This window comes from Diabrotica virgifera, chromosome 3, assembly GCF_917563875.1.
Source record: "Diabrotica virgifera virgifera chromosome 3, PGI_DIABVI_V3a".
NCBI lineage: Eukaryota > Metazoa > Arthropoda > Insecta > Coleoptera > Chrysomelidae > Diabrotica > Diabrotica virgifera.
Genome location: NC_065445.1, coordinates 156,405,713 through 156,430,024, shown reverse-complemented (window position 1 = coordinate 156,430,024; position 24,312 = coordinate 156,405,713). Strand labels below are relative to the sequence as shown.

Here is a 24,312-nt window from a genome sequence, read left to right as displayed (position 1 = left end):
CATACCCTTTGAGGGAAAATGGATCTATATACCAAAAGCTTTTGAAAATATTTACTTATGTTTATTTATTCACTGCTTACAACTAAATACAGTCGTTAAAGTACTTCTACAGCTAGAAGCTACAGAAGTCAACAGCAAAATGTTCGGAAAATAAAACTATAAAAAACTATTATACAACGATTAAACTATTATATAAAAACAATTATATAAACCACTATTTTATAACAACAATAACTATTTTATAAAAAAACTATTAAACGTAAAAAACTTAAGAAACTCAATGCGGTACAAATATAAATAATTTCAATGTTTGCCTTCCAGCTTTCAATTAGTGTCATAAACGTCAAAGTCTTGAAATGGCCTATTTACATTTGTAAAGAATATCCTGTTTGTTTTTATTGTCGATTGTGCAGCGAAATTGTGATAGCAAATCAAATATAAAGTAGTTTATCGCCTACAGAACTGAATTAGTCCATAGCAGTTATCAGTTTTTCTTTCTTGGGAAGCTTATACATGTAACTTTTATTGTTGTAAATTGTGGGAGTAGGGCAGACAGGGAAAAGTCTTATTTTGTACTGTTCCCAAGGCTCCCCATGCAATACATTTAAATGAATTATCCAAACAAAGCCGGGGACAATGGATAAAAGCCACAAGAAGAACAGATATAAGGGAACTAAAATTAAAATATGAAAAGTAAACATTTTATAAGTGGTAAGTTTAATGTAATTCAATTAATAAGGATTTTAAATGTCTACAATAATAATAAAAATGTGATAATTCAAGCTTAATTATTAGGAAAGCCAGCCATGTTTCACTTCCATGAAGCAGAGAAGGGAGGTATATAATATACTGTCCCTTTTGTCTTCTCATTAATTTCTCTTTTGCTAATGAAACCTGTAGTGAGGGAGTGATATAATCGTGATGTTTTAGCAATTCTGTTGTTCATTTTTTTTGCATTTTTTGTCTATTATAGTTTATAAATATTCAAAATCATTCATATGTTCTACTAAATTTCCGTCTAGGTTTATATGGATTTCTCTCGGTGTCTTGGAAATAAGTAAGGTTTTAGTCTTTGCTAATTTTATTTTCATTCCTTTTTCTGCAAGTTCTCTCGTCTATAAATTTAGGTTGCTTTGTAAAGATTTCTCTGAACTTGGTATCAATGCAATGTCATCTGCAGATACACATTTACTCAGAGTTATACTTTTTAATCAATGGTAACCTAAATCTAATTTTCGGGACTCTACTGCATTTTTTTTATTGGTTCATTCATATATATAATATAATGAATAGCAGTGAGCTTAAAACTCCACCTTGCCTTACTCCTTGTGTATTAGCAAATTTGTTTGATTCACAGTTTAATGCTCGCACAATGTTCCAGTACATAAATTTTACTTGCATCAATTAGTTCTCCTCCAACATCGAACAGTTCAAGCCCTTTCCAAATGTGATGTCCGGGTACCTTGTCAAAGGCTTTTTCCATTGTCTTATAGTAAAGATATGATCTTGGACACTGTGCCCGGTCAGAAACCTTTTTGTGCATCGTCTAGTTGATGTTCCACTTTCTTTCTCAGTCTCATCTCCAGTGTTCATTCATAAATCTTAGCCAGTACACTTAGCATGAAAATACCTCGATAATTTGAACATTACTTTTTTACCTCCCTTCTTTACCAGAAGAGCCATTACTGCTGTTGCCCAATCTTCTGGGATGCGTTTCTGTTTCCAAATTGTTATCAGTAATTTGTGTAAGTAGTGTAATGCAGATTCCCCCATATATTTCAACAATCGTGTTTTGATATTATCTATTCCTGCCACTTTACCATTTTTCATTTTTGCAATGGCTTCCGTTAATTCTTCCATTGTTATTTCATTACTCAACTCTTTGGAATATTTACTCCATCTATTAACTATATCCCAGGCAACCAAGTGACGTCATATAACGTTGAGGAAACGTCAGTTTTTGGTTGAAAATAACACGTGTTTGAACAGTACGTCAAATAGACGTCTTTTGTAGGTAATTTTAAATACGTAAGATTAATGACGTTAAAATTACGTTTAAAAAACGTTTTAACTTTAGACAGCCTAAGTCTGACGTCACAAAATTGGGAGGAACTTGCTTGTTTTTGACTCCAAACAATTTCGTTTAGGTATAGGTAACGCTAAATGTTTATAAGAAATTTCTCATTTATTGTTTACGCGGTTTGTGTCTTGTGTGATAAAATAATACTTTTCATTTATATATTTAGTTAAAGAAATATATAAATTAAGAGATTTTTATGCGTTTTTGCTCAGTGAGTTAGTTTAATGCAGTAATTCTTCTTGACAACTATCTGAGGTTATGTTAGTTTGTTTTTAATTAAGCGTTAAATTAAGATATAAAGTATGCTGGATAATTTGTCAATAAATTATTTATTAGTTTCATATTTTTTGTTTTTTTTATATTTATGTTTCATATTTTTAGTTGTTTCAGATTTGACACAGTAAGTAGGTATATATATTGGATAGGTGGAAGTAGGTATATATAACTAGTGAAAATTCTATAATGTGAGGGCTGGTACAATCAATGTTGCTTCTAGCCTAGCGCACAAGCGATCTTAAACAAGTGGTAGCACTTATACCTTCGACACATGGGACGTAGGCCTATAGGTTTCATGTTATGTATCTATTATACTATTTTGAAACATCTGAAAGAGGTCACTTTTTGAAAGTATTAAAGACGTGATTTTACCGACGTGAAAAAAACGTAGATACGATTACGTTTTAAAATCGTCACAATTATGACGTCAAATCGATGAGACAAATACACGTGATTTTCAACGTCAGTACTACGTCATAGAAACACGTCAATTGGTCATTTTTATGACGTGTTATCTACGTTATAAAAACGTCGTTTGGTTGCCTGGGATCTTGTGGTTGGGTAAGTGTTTCTCCATTTTATTTTTTTTTTATTTGCACGACAGTACTACCTGATTTACTTCTCATTTTTTCAGACCTTAATAGAACAATTTTTGGTTTGTCCTACTACTGTCTTGCTCCATCTTTTCTCCAAATCTCTCCCACTGTTCCAATTTAGCTTTTTTAACTTTTTCTTTCACAAGCTTCCTTGCTTATTAACTGTTATTTTCTAGATAAGCTCTCCATGGTACTTTCTTTTCTTTCACAGCTATTTTTATCTCTTCGCTCCACCAACTAGTCCTTTTTTTTTGACTACTTTTATTCAATAAAAATATTAAAATACTCTTGTGATAGTGAAGAGACAGTTTATGTTTCCTTTCAATCCAGAGGCGATACAGCTCCGTGAAGTTAGCCCGAAAAAGTCGGGAAAAAAAATGCGATTGATGCCATTCGTTTGTCCATTGATTGTCCACGTTTGTCCACCATTTTATTTCGTTAGTCCACCCATCAATTCTTTTTTTTAAACAAAAATTTTTTTTCGGGCTAACTTCACAAATCCACAAATTTTCGAAAATTTAAAAAAACTCTTGCTATATTGTTTGTCCATCGTTTGTCCATGTTTGTCCACCACATAATTTTTTTGTCCACCCTCTGAAACAACCCCCTGTTAATTGTAATTATTTTTTTATTTCTTAATTCGGGCTAACTTCACGTTCTCTTAAATGGGCATTTAAACGTTAATTCAGGTGCAGAATCACAACTAAGCGTTTGTCCACCCCTTTGCAGCATTTGTCCAACCCCTTAAAGTGCGAAACAACCCCCCTGTTAATTGTACTTATTTTTTTATTTCTTAATTCGGGCTAACTTCACGTCCGTTTAAACGTGTATTTTAAAGTTAAATCGGGTGAAGAATCACAACTACCCGTTTGTCCACCCCTTCGCAGCGTTTGTCCAACCCCTTAAAGTGCGAAACAACCCCCTCGTCAATTGTAATTATTTTTTTATTTCTTTATTCGGGCTAACTTCACGTTCTCTTAAATGGGCATTTAAACGTTAATTCGGGTGCAGAATCACAACTAAGCGTTTGTCGACCCCTTTGCAGCGTTTGTCCAACCCCTTAAAGTGCGAAACAACCCCCCTGTTAATTGTAATTATTTTTTTATTTCTTAATTCAGGCTAACTTCACGTCCGTTTAAACGTGTATTTTAAAGTTAAATCGGGTGAAGAATCACAACTACCCGTTGGTCCAGCCCCTTAAAGTGCGAAACAACCCACTCGTTAATTGTAATTATTTTTTTAATTCTTAATTCGGGCTAACTTCAAGTTCTCTTAAATAGGTATTTAAACGTTAATTCGGGTGCAGAATACAACTACCCGTTTGTCCACTCCTTCGCAGCGTTTGTCCAACCCCTTAAAGTGCGAAACAACCCCCTCGTCAATTGTAATTATTTTTTTATTTCTTTATTCGGGCTAACTTCACGTTCTCTTAAATGGGCATTTAAACGTTAATTCGGGTGCAGAATCACAACTAAGCGTTTGTCGACCCCTTTACAGCGTTTGTCCAACCCCTTAAAGTGCGAAACAACCCCCCTGTTAATTGTAATTATTTTTTTATTTCTTAATTCAGGCTAACTTCACGTCCGTTTAAACGTGTATTTTAAAGTTAATTCGGGTGAAGAATCACAACTACCCGTTTGTCCACCCCTTCGCAGCGTTTGTCCAGCCCCTTAAAGTGCGAAACAACCCCCCTGTTAATTGTAATTATTTTTTTATTTCTTAATTCGGGCTAGCTCCACGTTCCCTTAAATGGGCATTTAAACGTTAATTCGGGTGCAGAACCACAACTACCCGTTTGTCCACCCCTTCGCAGCGTTTGTCCAACCCCTTAAAGTGCGAAACAACCCCCCTGTTAGTTGTAATTATTTTTTTATTTCTTAATTCGGGCCAGCTTTTAAATGCCCATTTAAGGGAACGTGAAGTTAGCCCGAATTAAGAAATAAAAAAATAATTACAATTAACAGGGGGGTTGTTTCGCACTTTAAGGAGTTGGACAAACGCTGCGAAGGGGTGGACAAACGGGTAGTTGTGATTCTGCACCAGAATTAACGTTTAAATGCCCATTTAAGAGAACGCGAAGCTAGCCCGGAATAAGAAATAAAAAAATAATTACAATTAACAGGGGGGTTGTTTCGCACTTTAAGTGGTTGGACAAACGCTGCGAAAGGGTGGACAAACGGGCAGTTGTGATTCCGCACCCGAATTAACGTTTGAATGCCCATTTAAGAGAACGTGAAGTTAGCCCGAATAAAGAAATGAAAAAATAATTACAATTAACGAGGGGGTTGTTACGCACTTTAAGTGGTTGGACAAACGCTGCGAAAGGGTGGACAAACGGGCAGTTGTGATTCTGCACCCGAATTAACGTTTAAATGCCCATTTAAGAGAACGTGAAGTTAGCCCGAATAAAGAAATAAAAAAATAATTACAATTAACTAGGGGGGTTGTTTCGCACTTTGAGGGGCTGAACAAACGCTGCGAAGGGGTGGACAAACGGGCAGTTGTGATTCTGCACCCGAATTAACGTTTAAATGCCCATTTAAGAGAACGTGAAGTTAGCCCGAATAAAGTAATAAAAAAATAATTACAATTAACTAGGGGGTTGTTTCGCACTTTGAGGGGCTGGACAAACGCTGCGAAGGGGTGGAAAAACGGGTAGTTGTGATTCTGCACCCGAATTAACGTTTAAATGCCCATTTAGGGGAACGTGAACCTAGCCCGAATTAAGAAATAAAAAAATAATTACAATTAACAGGGGGGTTGTTTCGCACTTTAAGTGGTTGGACAAACGCTGCGAAAGGGTGGACAAACGGGCAGTTGTGATTCTGCACCCGAATTAACGTTTAAATGCCCATTTAGAGGAACGTGAACCTAGCCCGAATTAAGAAATAAAAAAATTACAATTAACAGGGGGTTGTTTCGCACTTTAAGTGGTTGGACAAACGCTGCGAAAGGGTGGACAAACGGGCAGTTGTGATTCTGCACCCGAATTAGCGTTTAAATGCCCATTTAAGAGAACGTGAAGTTAGCCCGAATAAAGAAATAAAAAAATAATTACAATTAACTAGGGGGTTGTTTCGCACTTTAAGGGGCTGGACAAACGCTGCGATGAAGTAGACAAACGGGTAGTTGTGATTCTTCACCCGAATTAACGTTTAAATGCCCATTTAAGGGAACGTGAACCTAGCCCGAATTAAGAAATAAAAAAATAATTACAATTAACAGGGGGGTTGTTTCGCACTTTAAGTGGTTGGACAAACGCTGCGAAAGGGTGGACAAACGGGCAGTTGTGATTCTGCACCCGAATTAACGTTTAAATGCCCATTTAAGAGAACGTGAAGCTAGCCCGAATAAAGAAATAAAAAAATAATTACAATTAACGAGGGGGTTGTTTCGCACTTTAAGGGGCTGGACAAACGCTGCGATGAAGTGGACAAACGGGTAGTTGTGATTCTTGACCCGAATTAACTTTAAAATACACGTTTAAATGGACGTGAAGTTAGCCGGAATTAAGAAATAAAAAAATAATTACAATTAACAGGGGGGTTGTTTCGCACTTTAAGTGGTTGGACAAACGCTGCGAAAGGGTGGACAAACGGGCAGTTGTGATTCCTCACCCGAATTAGCGTTTAAATGTCCATTTAAGAGAACGTGAAGTTAGCCCGAATAAAGAAATAAAAAAATAATTACAATTAACTAGGGGGTTGTTTCGCACTTTAAGGGGCTGGACAAACGCTGCGATGAAGTGGACAAACGGGTAGTTGTGATTCTTGACCCGAATTAACTTTAAAATACACGTTTAAATGGACGTGAAGTTAGCCGGAATTAAGAAATAAAAAAATAATTACAATTAACAGGGGGGTTGTTTCGCACTTTAAGGGGTTGGACAAACGCTGCAAAGGGGTGAACAAACGCTTAGTTGTGATTCTGCACCCGAATTAACGTTTAAATGCCCATTTAAGAGAACGTGAAGTTAGCCCGAATAAAGAAATAAAAAAATAATTACAATTGACGAGGGGGTTTTTCGCACTTTAAGGGGTTGGACAAACGCTGCGAAGGAGTGGACAAACGGGTAGTTGTGATTCTGCACCCGAATTAACGTTTAAATACATATTTAAGAGAACTTGAAGTTAGCCCGAATTAAGAATTAAAAAAAATAATTACAATTAACGAGGGGGTTGTTTCGCACTTTAACGGGCAGGACAAACGCTGCAAAGGGGTGGACAAACGGGTAGTTGTGATTCTGCACCCGAATTAACGTTTAAATGACCATTTAAGAGAACGTGAAGTTAGCCCGAATAAAGAAATAAAAAAATAATTACAATTGACGAGGGGGTTTTTCGCACTTTAAGGGGTTGGACAAACGCTGCGAAGGAGTGGACAAACGGGTAGTTGTGATTCTGCACCCGAATTAACGTTTAAATACATATTTAAGAGAACTTGAAGTTAGCCCGAATTAAGAATTAAAAAAAATAATTACAATTAACGAGGGGGTTGTTTCGCACTTTAACGGGCAGGACAAACGCTGCAAAGGGGTGGACAAACGGGTAGTTGTGATTCTGCACCCGAATTAACGTTTAAATGGCCATTTAAGAGAACGTGAAGTTAGCCCGAATTAAGAAATAAAAAAATAATTACAATTAACAGGGGGTTGTTTCAGAGGGTGGACAAAAAAAATTATGTGGTGGACAAACATGGACAAACGATGGACAAACAATATAGCAAGAGTTTTTTTAAATTTTCGAAAATTTGTGGATTTGTGAAGTTAGCCCGAAAAAAAATTTTTGTTTATAAAAAAGAATTGATGGGTGGACTAACGAAATAAAATGGTGGACAATCAATGGACAAACGAATGGCATCAATCGCATTTTTTTTCCCGACTTTTTCGGGCTAAGTTCACGGACCTAGGCGATACACAATCTCCAGACAGTTGTTTCTGCCTTACGGCGTCCCCAGTGGAGCTGCCTGCACACCTCTGAATCAAAACGAAATCAAAATGTCTATTTAAGTGGAATTTCAAAAATAGTTATCTACTATTAGGATGCTTCAGCGATATCTCTTAAAGAAAAGAGAAAAGTCCCAGATACAAAATTCACTATTAAAATAGTAAATAATTATTTAAATCTGAAACTTTTCTTATTGGAACCCCTTTCTGGTACATCCTTAATCTCTTTTTGACTTTTACAATTTCGGACTTTGAATTATCTTTCTGATCTTTTTTCTAGATTAATGAAAGCAGAATGTAACTGTATACTGCAGAGTCCTTTTCCCTTTCTTTATTCATCATCTCTTGTCTTATAAATTGTAAAAGTCAGAGATTAAGGATGTTACCAGAAAGAAGTTCCAATAAGAAAAGTATCAGATATAAATAATTATTTACTATTTTTATTTTAATAGTGAATTTTATATCTGGGACTTTTCTTTATTCTTGTGATACTTTCCACATTTTTATGATTTTTTTATGGTACACAATGTAGAATTTTTATTTATGTCTTTGTTTTAGGAACAACCACCAGATATTTAAAAGGTATAAAAAGAAACTGCTGGAATTTCAAAACAAATGTGTTTGACTAGTAAAGATTTGGATAAATAACAGGAGTTACTTTGGGCTATAGCTACGTGCAGATTTATTTCCTTGTGGCTTCCTATGTTAATTCTTATTAATTATACACTTAAATATGTTTTTAGTCTCAGGAAGATTTTATATTTGATTATTTTTGAATAAACATTATTATTATTATTACCTTAATTTCCATTAAATAAATTTACTGTAATCAATAAAGTAATCGTTTAATTGTTAATAAATTATCAAGTATGATTCCCAAATATTTTATTTGTTTGACACCTTCTATGGGCTGATTGTGAGATTATAGTTAAGGTACCAAAGGTATTATAAGGATAATAACACTTGAGGTCAATGGTGTATATACCGAGGGCCTTTGGCCTGAGGGATATAAGTTGACTGAAAGCGATATTATCGTTAATACCTGTGGTGCCTTCAACATTTAATGTCCGACTAAATTATTCTTTATAGGCAAAAAATTGAAGGAATTTTGAATTAATTAGTTTTCAAATAAGTACATTTACCAGCAATAGTTGTAACGTAATTGTGGTAACCATAGTTTTACTTGGGTTGTTATTTGTCAACTTGACAGTATTTAACTAGTTATTTAAATTTAATACCCTAGGGCGTAATTTTTCAAAATAATGCCCTAGAGCCTAGGGCATTATGTCATACTTAACTGACTTCGAAATCATGTCATTATTTATCAAACTGACTTCAAAATCATGTCATTATTTGTCAAATAATATACCAGTCGGACATTAATATTATTACAGTAGAACCTCGATTATCTGTCAGGGCACCGGACCAAGGGTATGACGGATAATCGAAAAGACGGTTAACAGAACATTAAAAAAAATAAAAATTCATAGTACAACTCTCAAATTTCATTTGTATGGTTTGTTTGACAATATAAGAGGGATTTATGTTCATACAATCGAATCAATTTAAAATATTCTGAAATTTGTGTTTTACTGCTGCTTCATATTTTGCGACGGCTGAATTTCTTAATCGGCATAAGGCATAAGATCATGCAATCTACTTTATTGGCTTCTTCTTGTTGAGAATACCACTCGATGAATTATTGCATATGCGATGCAGCTTCTCTAGATTATTTACGCAAATCTTTGTCAGTTACAATAGGTTCATCAGTATAGCTACAGTCAAGCTTCCTTGTGTCCAAGCATCAATATAGCTACTGTGTCAGCTTCCGAATAGGTTTGGTCCGCCTTTGTTGCCATTTCAATGAGTTCTTTATCTGTCAGCAATGGATAGCCGTTTGTGTCCTCATCACAAATCAAATTACCTTTTTTTTTATTTTTTTGCATTTAAATGATTGCTAATGTATAACTCAATACAACTTCTGTATGTACCCTGACGGTTAACAGAGGTGACGGTTAATGGAGAGACGGATAATCGAGGTTCCACTGTACATGATTTCGAAGTCAGTTATATTATAATGCCCTAGGGCGTTATTTTTCAATATTTATTTTGAAAAATAATGCCCTAGCTAGGGTATTAAATTCAAATAACTAGTTAAATACTGTCGAGTTGACACAATTACGTTACAACTGTTGCTGGTAAATGTACTTATTTAAAAACTAATTAATTCAAAATTCCTTAAATTTTTTTGCCTATAAAGAATAATTTAGTCAGACATTAAATGTTGAAGGCACCACGGGTATTAAAGATAATATCGCTTTCAGTGAATGTTTATCCCTTTAGACCCTTTTAACCCTTAAGATTGTTATCTAAAAAAAATACCAAGAAACTTTACAGAATCAACGATACTGATCTGACTGTAATTAACACATTCACAGACACACTTTAGATGTAGACACATCTTATGGAGTAAGTGGCTTCATATGCAGTTGTGTCTGTGAATGTGTTAAGAGGTAAAGATTGACGAGCTCCTGTATAGGATAATGCTACTGTTTTATGTTAAAAAAAGGTAAATTAGAATCGGACCAGGTTTTTATCGTGAGTAGATCAGAAGGTATAGTAGCAATATTTGAGTTGCTCCAAGTAATACTGGTATCATCAGCAAAAAGAAAATTTTTTCCATCAATTTTTAAACTAGGGATGTCATTAATAAACGTAAGGAAAAGTAGACGACCTGATACTGAACCTTGTGGTTTGTAGAGGACCCCACATACAATATTTTGGAGACTAGAGTCTGTATTATTTGCTCTAACCAGTTGTTTCCAACTATCCAAGTAAGATTGAAACCAATTCAAAGAAATTCTTCGAATTCCATAGAAATTTAGTTATTTTTATCAAAATTTCATGATTTACACAATCAAAAGCTTTGGCATAGTCACAAAAAACAGTGGCAGTGTGAAGATTATTGCTCAGTGCTTGATAAACCTCATGTAGTACAGAAAACATGGCATCAGCAGTACATTTATTATTTAAAAAGCCGAACTTTTGTAATAAAATGTTGTTTTCAACAAGAAAGGACATAAGTCATGCTTTTATGAGTCTCTCAATAATTTTGGAGTACCGGTAGTAATGCAATAGGTATATACTTGCAGGAATTAGATTTTTCACCACCCTTATGAAGAGGAATAATGATAGCTGTCTTTAGGTACTCTGGAAATTTACCTTTCTCAAAAGAATCATTAATTGGCGAGATGAGGACACAAGGATCTACAGATCGAGCGAGTCTCGTAAATTGCACAGCTTCGAGCCACGCTTCACGCAACCATATTTGCGTACTTGTGTTTTGGGTTGTGTGGTCATGCTCTGGTCGATTGGAGTTATAATTTACCAAATTTAAATATAGTCGTTTCTACTGATTCATAATATGTATACTATAATATAATATATTGAAGTTTTTAAATATTGCTAATATTATTAAAGTTTTTAACATTGTATTTTAATATACTTTGTTTTATTAATAATAATATTACCTAAGTATTGCACCTTGTTCAAAAAAAGTTCAAGATAAATACCGCGGTTTTTTCATATGAAAATGCAAAGAAAAAATATACAATTTGCAGAGTATGTAAATGCTTGTTTTTTGATAAAACAATACAAATTGTATGTAGGTAGGTAGAGTAGCAAAGCATTGAGTAGTTATAGCAAAAGTAGCTACGCCATCTGAGAGACAATAAGGATGAAATTAGTTTTATATTTTCTTTTCTCATGGAGCATGCATGATGGAGAGTTTTTTAAAATACGTAACAAAGCATGTTGTTTTGTTATCTATGTTGCAAATATGTTGTTTTTTTTTTCAAATTACAAAATATGTTGTTTTCAATACAAGTACCTAATTGTTGTTATTATTTAATGAGCATTTAGAATTTTGACTAACGCTCGATTTCATAATAAAGTTAAAGTGTGTGTTACCTTAAAAAAAGCAATTGTTACAGTTAAAGAAAACTTTAAATTTAAAGTCCACTTTAACTTTATTAATATAAAATCGAGCGTAAGAAATTTTATAAACTTTGGAAAATAGCATTTCAAAAAAAGTACTGTAAGTATGCTGTATTTTTAATTTTTTCTCAAAAAATAAAACAAAACTCATTTTAAAACATATATTAAATTATAAACACAACACTAAATAAATAATTTTTCTCAACGGTTAAAAACCACACTTAAAAGTTTTAGAAATTCACATCCCAGAATCAAGTTACTCAAATTTTCAAACACCTCACCTGACACAGTGTCTCAAGTATGATTGCACGAAGCTGTTGATGTTATATTTTTACTCACATTAACAAAGTATTCATTTAGATTTCCAGGGTCTGAAAGGAAAAATGTTTAAGCTGGGTGAATTTTATTTCGAAGATCGTTTATTATGGACTAAGTTTCTTTTGCAACACTTTTAGAGCTTCTCAGACAATTTTGATAGTACGATTTTTTAGCTGATTTTATAAGTTTTAAATTGGTTTTCCTATACTTGCTGATATATTCAGTGACAGAGCCATTGGAAAGTAAATTTCTTGATGTAGAGTAGTGAACGCATATTCATGGCTGATATGCGGATACCGGATACCTTTAGTAGTCCAGGGCCCAGAATTTGCGATGTTTTGGCTTAATTGTAATTAAAGGAAATGCTTTGTTGAACATAAGGACATGAAAGCATATTAAAAAAATCACTGAAAAGTGATAATTTTAAAATTACAGGAAAGTGCCACTCGGAGGTTAAGCAAAATTAAATTAAAACTTTAGCTACTTTAGTTTTTTCAATTTATAAATCTAGTTTAAATTAAACTAAAAAGAAATATATCTTTTTTGTAAACAAACAAACAAACACATTTAACGGCTAAACAGCTGGCGCCGGTTGGATGATACTGCGCAGGACGAGTGTAATGTGTAATATCCACCACCGTCTCGGAGGTAGGTGTAGAAAAGTGTTACACTTTTTTTCCTACAGCATTTCAAAGAAACGAGTTGTACGCGTTCTACGACAGAAGTTGAGTGTATCGTGAAAAAAAGTGTAAACACTAGAAAAACAAAGAAACAAGAAAGTGTAACACTTTTACACTTTTCTTACACTTTTCAAGAACTAGTGTTACACTTAAAACAAAGGAACAGACCTTAAATGTCCAGCAAACGACGGCAATGTTGCCAGATTCCTTTTAGCGGGAATTTTAAAATTTTATAGCAGTTTGGTTTTAAATTTGACAGTTCTGTTTTCTCAAGTCAAAAATCTTAACCTTACTTTTACAAGTGATTAAGATTATTTTATTTACATGTAAATTGAAACAATAAATATTGTGCTTTGTCATAATTTAAAACTCATTATGTTGAAGTCTTTTCCAGTTGATAAAATTGCAATTCAAAAACTTTTAGGTAGGTACGTGTAACTTCCACATTATTATTTATTTTTTAAGTATTAAGGTTGATGTTGATATCAAAAATTTAGATTTCAAAGATAGTTTTATGTAGGTAGATACTAATAGAGTAATCTAAATACTAATAAACTAGATAATAGATTAGATACAAAGTAAGCTGTAAGTAGTATAACTGCCCATGTAATCACCTGTTATGTTGTTTTTTTTAGATTTGTACTGTATGGATGGCACAGGAAGAGAACAAGAGTACAAGAACATGAAACATCTTATTATACTACATTCGCTCTCGCGAGATTTTTTTTGAGACATTCGGAATAGGAAACGTACAACACAAAAATTCCTACCTCACACTATTAACTGCTAAAATCAACTCAAATCAACTTAATCTTTCATTAAAAAAAGAAGAATTATTAGAAATAGTGGGAGTGTCTACTAATCTCATAAAATTTTGTGAAGTTTATTTCTACAAAATATTTTTATTTTGTACAATAAATAATTTTCTCATTTGCTATCAATACATTATAATGGTTTAAATAAATAATTATTGATTGGCGTAAGGTTTATGTTATTTTTATGTCTGTTTACTATTAATAATATTGGATATGAGCAGGTGCATTGGTTTTGTAGTAATTTCCAGTCACTTCTGACAACTGAATTTTTCAAAAAAGAAATTACCACAAACCATACATACTCATAGACGTTTCACGTAAATTGTCAAGGTCAAGACAGCAAATTAGTTACCATTCCAATCCAGAGATGTCGCTGTCAGTCAATTCTCTTGTCATATTTAACAACTGACAGTTGACAATTAAATTAATTTGTTATTTACTTTCTATTTTACAGTTTGTGGCTTAAATATTTTATTATAGTGGTGTTACGTTTTTAATTAGATTTAATCACAATTTTGATCATTGTATTAACCTCCTCTCCGTTTCTGTGAGTAGAATTTTCAGTTTACATTGATCATCCCGTGTTGTGTTTCTCCGTTTCTCCACATTTAAAAAACAACATAATAGATCCTGAAACAGTTTATTCCAATAGACAAGTGTGTCATCAACATTTCGAGCCTAAATATTTGGCCTTTGGAAGTTTGTACAATATTATAAGGTATTTATCTAAACAATCATCCTACAAGATTATTTCCAAGATTTTCATTCAACTCAAATATTACACATCAGTGCTTTCACGTGACACATGGCAGTAGTGTTTATAGCATTTTGAAAACAAATTGGAACATTTGAAGTTTTCAGTAAAACATTGAATAAAACATTGAATTGTCTTTCTGTTGTTTTAATTTCCTGCGAAATTTCATCAAAAATCCCGCAAAATTTATAATTTGAAATTCCTACGTAACTAAAATTTGTCAATTTAGTTCCCATTCCAATCAAGAGATGGCGTTAATTCGATCCGAAAGATTAACATGGTCGTGAAACGTCTATGAGTATGTATGGTTTGTGGAAATTACTAACGTCAGTGTCAAAAAAAATCTCGCGAGAGCGAATGTAGTATATGAATGTATATGTATGTGATCCTCAAAAAATTATTTTTCAAAACAAGATAGAGAATGAGCTTTAAAATCCCAAGGATCCTGCAAAATGTCTATTTGGTGTACTAGTCGAATAATAGTATCTAAAAATAATGAAACTGTTTTAAAACACATTATGGGCATGAGGATGATATAGAGCACTTACATAAATACCAAAATCAGATAAATATCTCTTCAAAGTTTATTTTGAGACTTTCTTCAAAAATGTAAGTAAAATATTTGCATATCGACGGCGGAAAGGCAAAACTTCGTAACTGAAAATTTTTTATAACATGAGTTACTTCAGTTTTCGCTTTAGAATAAGTTTATTGGCAGCTATTAAACAGCGATTACAGCTGGGAAAGTTTCCGGAAGGCTTCCAAAAGGCTTTCCCAGCTCTAAAAGCTGTTTAATAGGTGCTGATACACTTATTCTAAAGCGAAAACCGAAGTAACTCATTTTATACAATTTTTTCAGTTATGAGGTCCTGCCTTTCCGCCGTCGATATACACAATATAATTTAAAACAAGAATGTTACCACTAAACCACTTTTTAAATATTAAGGCAGGTTGACATTACTAGTGAATAACGAATGTGGCTCACGCTTACGTATTTTGCCCCTGCTATTGTTAGATATTTTATTATCTATTTTCAAACTCGAGCAGTACATTTGTATCTATGCATTGCATAAATACAAATGTACTGCTTGGGTTTGAAAATAGATAATAAAATATCTAACAATAGCACGGGCAAAATATGTAAGCGTGAGCCATTGCATAAATACAAATGTACTGCTTGGGTTTGAAAATAGATAATAAAATATCTAACAATAGCACGGGCAAAATACGTAAGCGTGAGCCACATTCGTTATTCACTAGTAATGTCAACCCGCCTATACTCATGAATATTTACTACAGTTTACAATTTCAAACTAGTGTGTTTGATTCTCCTATACCTATATTTTACTTTTTTAGTAAACTTCAGACTGTCCAGGATAGCATAATAGCATAGGAGGCAAATTAAAAAGAATTAATTTACTTACAAGAAGAGATATCACAAACATTAAACTCTCTTATGGCATTGATTTGAAAGATGGGTATATGTACAATGATGATGCAACCAGTGTTTATTTTTGGGTTGAATGCTTACAGATTATTTATTTTTCCAATATTATTTTACAAACAACAGGGCATACTAATGGATATTCATTCTGAATTTAACATTTATGATTTTTGTCTTATTTTCCTTAATACTGTGCCAAAAGGAAATGTTAATTAAGTTTGGCAAATCCTTTATCGCAATCGATGGAACTCATGGGCTCAATTCCTATGACTTTGAACTTATGACAGTATTAGTAAAAGATGAATTTGGGAATGGATTTTGTACTGCTTTCTTATTTTCAAATAGAAAAAATACCTACTTTAATTTACCAATTTTTTTAAATACATGTCTGTGTTGGTATTATATGTATAGTCAAATGTTTTCATATGACACCTTTTACAATGCCTCGTCAAATGTAATGGGTATTGCTCCTAATAGACTGTTAAGTGCCTGGCACATAGATAGAGCATGGTAAGTAAATCTTAATAAAATATCTGATTCTGAAAAAAATCCTATTATATATACAAGATGTATTAATGATGGTTTAGAGAGTATTAATAGCTTTTTGGGTAGACTCCTAAGTGATGCAGATACATACAATTTTAGTAAGTATTTCCAGTAGAACTACTGCAATAACATCCAACAATGGGCCTATTGTTATAGGAAGGGGTTGTGGAATTAATACCAATATGACCATTCAAAATTTTCATAAAATTTTGGATAAAAGGGTATCCATTAGTTGTTATCAGTTAAGTTTAAAACTTGGCACTCATGGAGAGCTATACTCTATACCATAATATATAATAGGTATATCTCATAATATTACATCTCATATTGTTCACTCCAGAAGTAATGAGTGAGCAATATGAGATATAACATAATATAGTATAAGTCTCTGTGCATGACCAGATTAACATGTTTGGTATCCATCTCGAACAAGCTCTACTTGGCTGGTACCACATACTTAAATCATTTATTTAGTTACACAGTACTACTCACATAACTTATGTGTCGTCAGTACCTTCCGTAAAACCTTCGTGATGCTACCCATACTTCATGGCCACTGAATGTGTTAAAGCTTGTTAATGTAGGAGAGTTATACTTTTTTTTTTTTTTTTTTTTTTTTTTTTTTTGGGAGGTGAGAATCTTCAAAAGACCGTCTGGGAAGGTGTCCCAGGTGTGTCGGATTCGATCTGTCACGCTTCACCGTGCCGAACCGCCTACCGACTAAACTCACCTCCTCTTCCTCCAGCCGACAGGTCTGGAACCGCTCTTGGCGAGCATGTCTGACCCGTCGACCTTACTCATAACTCCCCCCGGGCACCCTCTGCGTGCACTCCGTAGATTAAGCGGCCACCCAGCCGCCCCGTCCCGCACACACCCCGCACAAAGACCGGTCGGTGAAGACGACCGTCCCGTGCAGCCCATGTGCGGGTGGGGCGACCGGGGTGCCCCCAATCAAACATGAACTAGCAAAAGGATACCAGTCGACAGTTACGAGCAACTCCAAACATTCGTGCTTTCATCAATTCGCACTCACACTCATACCCATTCATTCTACAGTTAACAGGAAGCAGTCAGTGAGGTTGGGTGTAAAAATCCTCCCCCACTACCTGATACAAAACAAAAAACAGACTAAAACAAGACAAAACAGAAAGTAAACAAAACAATACAAAGGCGGTCAGCATGGGTTAGATGTAAAAGGTCCTCCCCCTGCTGACTACCGCTTACAACACGCAACACATTTGAGTAATAAAATTGATTTAAAATGATAAATATTGTATAAATAAGATTGAAGAAGTAAATAAGAAGATAAAACAAGATAAAATAAATAAATAAGTAAAACTAGTTAAAATAAGACAGACAGCGCAGGTTGGATGTAAAGGATCCTCCCCCCACTGGCTGCCATCTGCGACACAAAAATAAAAACGTTAAAAAAATAAATAAATAGACGGTCATCCCGCTTGCAGTCGCCTCTCTTTCTCCTCTTTGTGCTTCATTGTCTTCGTGACAAAAGCAATGATCAGGTCGAAGTCTCTCTTGCTATTGATAGCTTTATCAATTAGCTCGTGAGGCTCGCCTAGAGGGGATCCCAGTCCCAGCTGCAGCTCGGTACGTCCCGCCTGGTATGCAGGGCACACGAAGACGACATGCTGCGCGTCATCCACTACTCCACACTCAGGGCATAGATCGTCCATGGTTTTCCCTATACGATGAGTAAACTTCCTGAACGATCCATGTCCCGTCAAAAATTGTGTGAAATAGTAGCCGACGCGCCGATGCCGGCACTCGTACCACCTCACCACATCTGGAATCAGGGATCTCGTCCAGGCCGCCTTCTCGACTTCGGCTGCCCATTCCCTCTGCCACATCTCTAGACTTCTTTTCCTTTCTTGTGGACCTGAACCTATTGCCCCGTTGCCCCTCTGGTACATTCGGACTCTTTCTCTGGCCAGGATGTGCACCGGTACAGACCCAGCCACCACCTGTAAGGCAATGGTTGATACGGTTCTATACGCGCTGCACACCCTGATCAGAGGTTTCCTTTGTGTCCTAAGAAGCACGTCTTTATACTTTTTCATTCGAAGGACCTCGTGCCACACTGGGGCTCCGTATAAAACTATGGATAAGATGGATTGTGCCATCACTATTCTCTTCTGGGATCCAGGACCCCCTATATTTGGCATAAATTTATTTAGTATAGAGGTCCTTTCTTCTGCCTTCCGACATGCTTCTTGTACGTGTTGTCCGAATTTAAGCTTGTCGTCGAAAATAATTCCGAGGTACTTAACCGTCTTTTGGGGTCTTATTACAGAGCCTTTATATCCAAATATTATGTCATCTCTCTTTCTTGGTCCCCTCAAGATAATGGATTCTGTCTTCTCTACTGCTAACTTTAGATCATTTCTCTCTATCCAATCTGCGGTCTTCTGTATTGCTTCGTTTACTTTTTGTATTATTCCCCTATTCATGTCGTCTTCGACCAGTAGTGCTAGGTCGTCCGCGTATGCAATCGCTCTCACTCCTCTCTGCCTGTTTACTTCTAGTACCCCGTTGTATAGTATATTCCAAAGTAAGGGTCCCAGGACTGACCCCTGGGGTACACCCGCGGTCATTTCTTTCTTCTTTTTCTTCGATATGCATACGGTTCTTTCAGATAGGTAGTCCTTTATTATGTTGGACACATACTCTGGAGCCCCAAATTCGACTATTCGGTCTACTATGTGACCCCAGTTTGCTGAATTAAAAGCATTTTTTATGTCCAACAGAACAAGGACCACCCATCTTTTTTTACTTGCTTTAGCCGCGTCCCTTATCCAGGTCGCGGCATCGACTGTCGATTTACCTTTTCGAAATCCATATTGTTGATTTGATAGCACTCTTTGATCTTCCAACACGCCCTCCAGCCTCTTCTTGATAAGCCCTTCGTAGAACTTACCAAGGCAGTCCAGAAGGCATATTGGCCGATAAGAGGCTGCTGAATCGGGGGGTTTCCCAGGCTTTAGGAGTAGAACTAAGTTCGCTTCCTTTAAGTCCCTGGGAAACTCTTGCTTCTGCAGTAGGTCGTTGTATATTCTTCTGATCAAACCTGGTTTCTCCGTTGCTATTATTTTTATTGCCTCTGGTGGCAGCCCGTCAGGGCCGGGAGCTTTCCCTGTCTTCATCTCCTGACCAGCTATTCTAACTTCCTCTTCCGTGAACTCCTCTACCATCGTTGGAAATATCTTAATGAAATTTTGATGATCCTTGGTAGGAAAGAGGAGCTCAGCTGATTCCATCCGCTGGTCTTCGTCGAGTCTATATGGGGCGATTATTTTCAGCGTCTTCATAGTGATCTTGTACGCATCGCCCCATATATCTTCGTCCAATGCTTTTATCAGGGTCTGCCACTTTTCTTTTTTCTCTTGTTTTATTTTTTTATTTAAAGTTTTCTTTAGATCTTTATATATTTCCTTGAGCTCGAGGCTGCCCTGGCTTCTCGTATAATTCCTTCGAGCTCTGAGGCATCTCTCCCGTAGACCTTCTATCTCATCCGTCCACCAGTAGGGGGATTTTTTATTATCTTTTCTCTTCACGGTGGCCAAATTTGCTGCACTTTGCAGTGCTCTTCTCAGTTGGCCAAGGTCAGAAATCTCTTGTTCATTAATTTTCCTGACCTCCGATAGGTACTTGGTTTTGTTAAAATAAATCTCCGTGTGTCCTATCGGCCGCCTTATTCCCCCTTTAACCTTTATTTCGTATTGTATATACCGGTGGTAGGTGAATAACTGATCGTCAAGGACATCCCAGCCGTGCACTCTCCTGGATAGCCCTTCACTCGCGAACGTAATATCAATGTGTGTTCGGCTGACCCCCCTTACGAATGTTGGTTTGTTATTGTTTAATACTTGGAGGCCAGCCTGGGCTATCCATTCATTCCATATTTCCCCCTTTCTGTCGTTTATGGGGGCACCCCACAACCTCGATTTCGCGTTAATGTCCCCGGCGATCATCACTTCTTTTTCGTTCGTGGCGGCGCTCATTATTTCATCTACAATTGCTTTGTATCTTATCATAGGGATATTTGGGGACACGTAGCATGCCAGCAGGCTGAAATCCCTCAGTTTGATGAGGATATGATTTCCTCCCCTGACAGTACCACGCACCCCCAAACCCCTATTTCTAAAGAGCACCGCCACATTCTTCCCATTATCCTGGACCCAACCACCGGCTGATGTTATTTTTTTGTTCGGTTCCGGGACGATGAGCAAGTCTATTTCTAGCTTGCAGGCTTTTGCGTGGACAAGGTCGTGTGCTCGGCGTGCCCTGCCCACGTTCACCTGCAATATCTGTATACCAGGTTGATCCTTGAGGTCCACTTTGGTTCAGTTCCCAGAGGTCGTTTCTGCGTCGGACTCACGTCTTTCGAAAAAATTAAAAAGCATAAAAGCTAAAACAAATAAATAAATTAATATAAATAAAATAAATAGATACGGTATATAGATATAATATGTAAAAGTAAAACAATTCAATAAATAAAAGCGGTTTAGTAAAATTGAAATAATAGAGTAAAATAGAATAAATAAAATAAATAAAATAGATAAAATAAATTTTAAAGATATAAAATAACACCTAGGTGGGCCGCCCACCTTCGTTTTCCAGGGAGTCTATTTTATGTTTGGTCAGTTCGTTTTAGGGGTTCCCCTCTCCTCCCCTACCGTATACAAGGGCTCGGTACGACGGACAGGCCATCCTGTCCATCCTATGCCCTTCTTCTTTGCATACCGAGCAGTACGGTTTATTACCGCAGCTTGCAACGGTATGTCCCGTTTGGAGACAATTATAGCAGCACGCCGCCCTGCTCTCTTCCTTGCAATCGTAAGTGTTGTGCCCGAACTTTAGGCACTTAAAACACCTAACTGGGTTGTGTCTCTCCATTATTGGACACACAACCCACCCTATTTTTATTGAGCCGTACCTCCTCAGCTCTTCCGCTATGGAGGGGCGTACGGCTATCGTAGCTACCTGCTCCCCATATCTGTTTGTTCGTAGAACCTTGACTTCTATCTCTCTCTCAGGAACGCCTGTATAGCTCTTTATCATTTTCTTTAGAGTTTCCTCACCAACCCCAGGGTCCAACCGCGTAATCGTGAAGAAAGTCTCTTTTCTTCTGATTGCCGTGTCCATCCCGTTCATTTTGCTGTCCAGTTCAGCCCTCAACTTCTCCGCAGCCCCTCTTCCCTTTAACTTTACAAGGAGATCTCCCCCATTCGTTCTTTTTAACTTCTCCACTTGTAGACCGATTTTTCCAATGTCGATTTTTTCTCTCATTTCGCTAAGAACTTCGTTATATTTTTCCCCCCCATCTTTATAAGGAGGGCTTCTTCTTGTTCTGACTTCTTCTCTACCTCGAGTTCCTTCCCTCTTACTATCATCTCCCATGAGATACTTTCCCTCCGCCCCACATATTCGAGGGCTTTCCTTATGATCTCCTTGTTAAGGTCGTTACCGGCTACGACCCGTACCACCTTTGGTGTTTCATCCATCTCTTTCTTAATTTTAGTTATAGCCTTTTCTGCTAGGTCGTATATATCGCCACCACTTTCTTTTTCTATTCCAGCGACGAACGTGTACCAAATTGTTTTTTTATTTTCTTTCCTCCTAAAGTTCTCAAGGAATTTGATTTCTCCCTCGTTCACTTCCTCTAGTGTTTCTGCCAGATCCTCTCCCACGTCCTTTATTATATTTTCTACCCCCTTGTCCTTCGCATCCTTTTTTGTTACTATCAGACATGTTTTCTTCTCGACCGTTTCTCGTAACCCCCCTTGTTCCCAATTTGTCTTTATATATGCTTTCTCCTCCCATTTGCTATTACATATACTCATGAAGGTTTTTTTTCCTCCCCCCATGTTTAGAGCCCTTTTAATTTTTTCTTGCTCTTCTCTCTGTCTTTCTTGTTCCACTTTTAGCTTACAGTGATCGCATTTTACTTCTTGTTGTGTTTTTTCGGCTATACTGTCGTCTTCTTTTTTGTTGTTAGTGGATTTTATGACCCCTAACAGTTTTTTTAATTCCGTATCCATCTCCACCTTTTCCCCCTTTTTTTCGCTTAGGTTAGTAAATATCTCTATTAGTTTTATATTTAACTCTTCGAGTTTCCTGTTTATTTTTTGTTGTTTGGTTTCGTTAGGAAACTTAATACTCTCTTCCAGTCTCTCCCTCTTCAGATCATTTATTCTCTCTAGACTGTCCCCTTTCCTTTTCTTCTTATTCATGGTTTCATCATCAAGCAAGAAAGAGGCTAACACCCTCTCCTGAATATTTTGCCATCCTTTTTCTATTTTTTCCACTTCCTCTTGTGATCTTTCCTCCCCTATCTCATCGTCATCATTTTCACTGCTTTCCAGCATTTCATCCCCTACTAGTGTCGACTGTTTTGGGGCAGTCGACCTGTTCATCTTCTGTTTCTTTTTATGTGAGTTTATGAGCTCCCTCTCAAAACTGTTCATTCCTTCTTCCCATTTCAAGTCGTCAGGCGACTGTTTTTTCCTATTCTCATTTTCCATATCCGTTCCATTGTCCGTGTCTCGCCGATGGTCGTCTTCACTCACCCCCGTCTGTTCAGAATTGTGTTTATTGGTACTCATATAAATTCCCACGAGTTGGGACGTACTATACGTCTGGCGCGGCAGTGCGCCCTTACCACGCCAAGGCTTGGTTACTTCGGGAGGTCGCCAGGTATCCCGAAGGGATCGTTTGTGATGCTCTAACCCTCGCATCTCTCATATCTTTGGCACGATGCCTTCCACCGTGATAGTGGGGATTGTTTTATTGAGGTTTACTCCTCTAGGCTTTTTTTCACGGTTGCCTCCGGACGCAGTGGCAGTTTGTATTCACAGGCTACCTGGAGTTTCCGCGTAACTGCTGCCTCCCCTGTTACGCGGGATTTGGAATGGATGTGTGGTGGGGTAAGACATGACGGCTACTCGTAGTGGGTATGTCGAAGAAGTTTTCGAATAGAAATTTGTGATCAGAGCCCGACGGCGGAGCCCCCCGCACACTGCTTTGGGGCCCCCCATCGACCCCCGGTCACAATGCTGAGGTGGACGAGATTAACTTTTAGGGATTAGAGTAGCCGTAGGGAAGTTGGAGGGTGATATACATCTGCTGAAGGCGAAAGGCGTCGCAACTGCTCGCCTCAGTTGCGACGCCTTTTTTTTTTCGTGATGCCTTCGTGATGCTACCCATACTTCATGGCCACTGAATGTGTTAAAGCTTGTTAATGTAGGAGAGTTATACTAAAATATATATCTTATATTGTATTGCCTTAAACAGAAAAAATATCTTATTTAAATTGTATCCATGTAAGTTTTGATTTAATGAAATAAACCTTTTAATCAAAAAAGTGTTGTTTACTTGTGTACACCCAGCAATATCCTGATCATAGATAAATAATATAGTATTACCGGATCCTGATATGCAGACGCCAATAGGGCTTTTCATCGATTGTCATTTGTTTCGAGCTTCTGTCATGAGTCACATAATATTAATGTATCTACGTCATACGTCTTTGGTTTGTATCATTGGTATATACCAATAACGTACGACGTAGATATATTAATATTATGTGACACATGACAGAAGCTCGAAACAAATGACTGTGAATGAAATGCCCTATTGAATAGGGCTTTTTCATCGATTGTCATTTGTTTCGAGCTTTGGTCAAGCGTCACATAATATTAATATATCTACGTCATACGTCTTTAGTTTGTATCATTTGGCAATATCAATAACATAGATATATTAATATTAGACAACACATGGCAGAAGCTCGAAACAAATGACTGAGTGAAAAGCCCTATATCATGTAAATACAAGTCATAGAGATG

General features: G+C 36.4%; 1 protein-coding gene and 1 long non-coding RNA gene across 2 annotated transcripts; one reads left to right on the top strand and one right to left on the bottom strand.

The window, feature by feature from the left end:
* Nucleotides 1-8,778, top strand: LOC126882154 (uncharacterized). Its single transcript, XR_007697180.1, has 2 exons — nt 1-711; nt 8,456-8,778. It is a non-coding gene; the product is annotated as an uncharacterized LOC126882154 (long non-coding RNA).
* A 12,972-nt stretch (nt 8,779-21,750) lies between these two features.
* On the bottom strand, nt 21,751-23,070 carry LOC126882597 (arginine and glutamate-rich protein 1-B-like). The gene has a single exon (XM_050647570.1). The coding sequence runs from the start codon at nt 23,068-23,070 to the stop codon at nt 21,751-21,753; it is 1,320 nt and encodes a 439-aa protein (XP_050503527.1).
* Between the last annotated feature and the right edge of the window lie 1,242 nt (nt 23,071-24,312).

What these genes read in the sequence shown, in the direction of transcription:
- LOC126882597 (XM_050647570.1), bottom strand. Translation starts at nt 23,070, where the DNA reads ATGAGTACCAATAAACACAATTCTGAACAGACGGGGGTGAGTGAAGAC.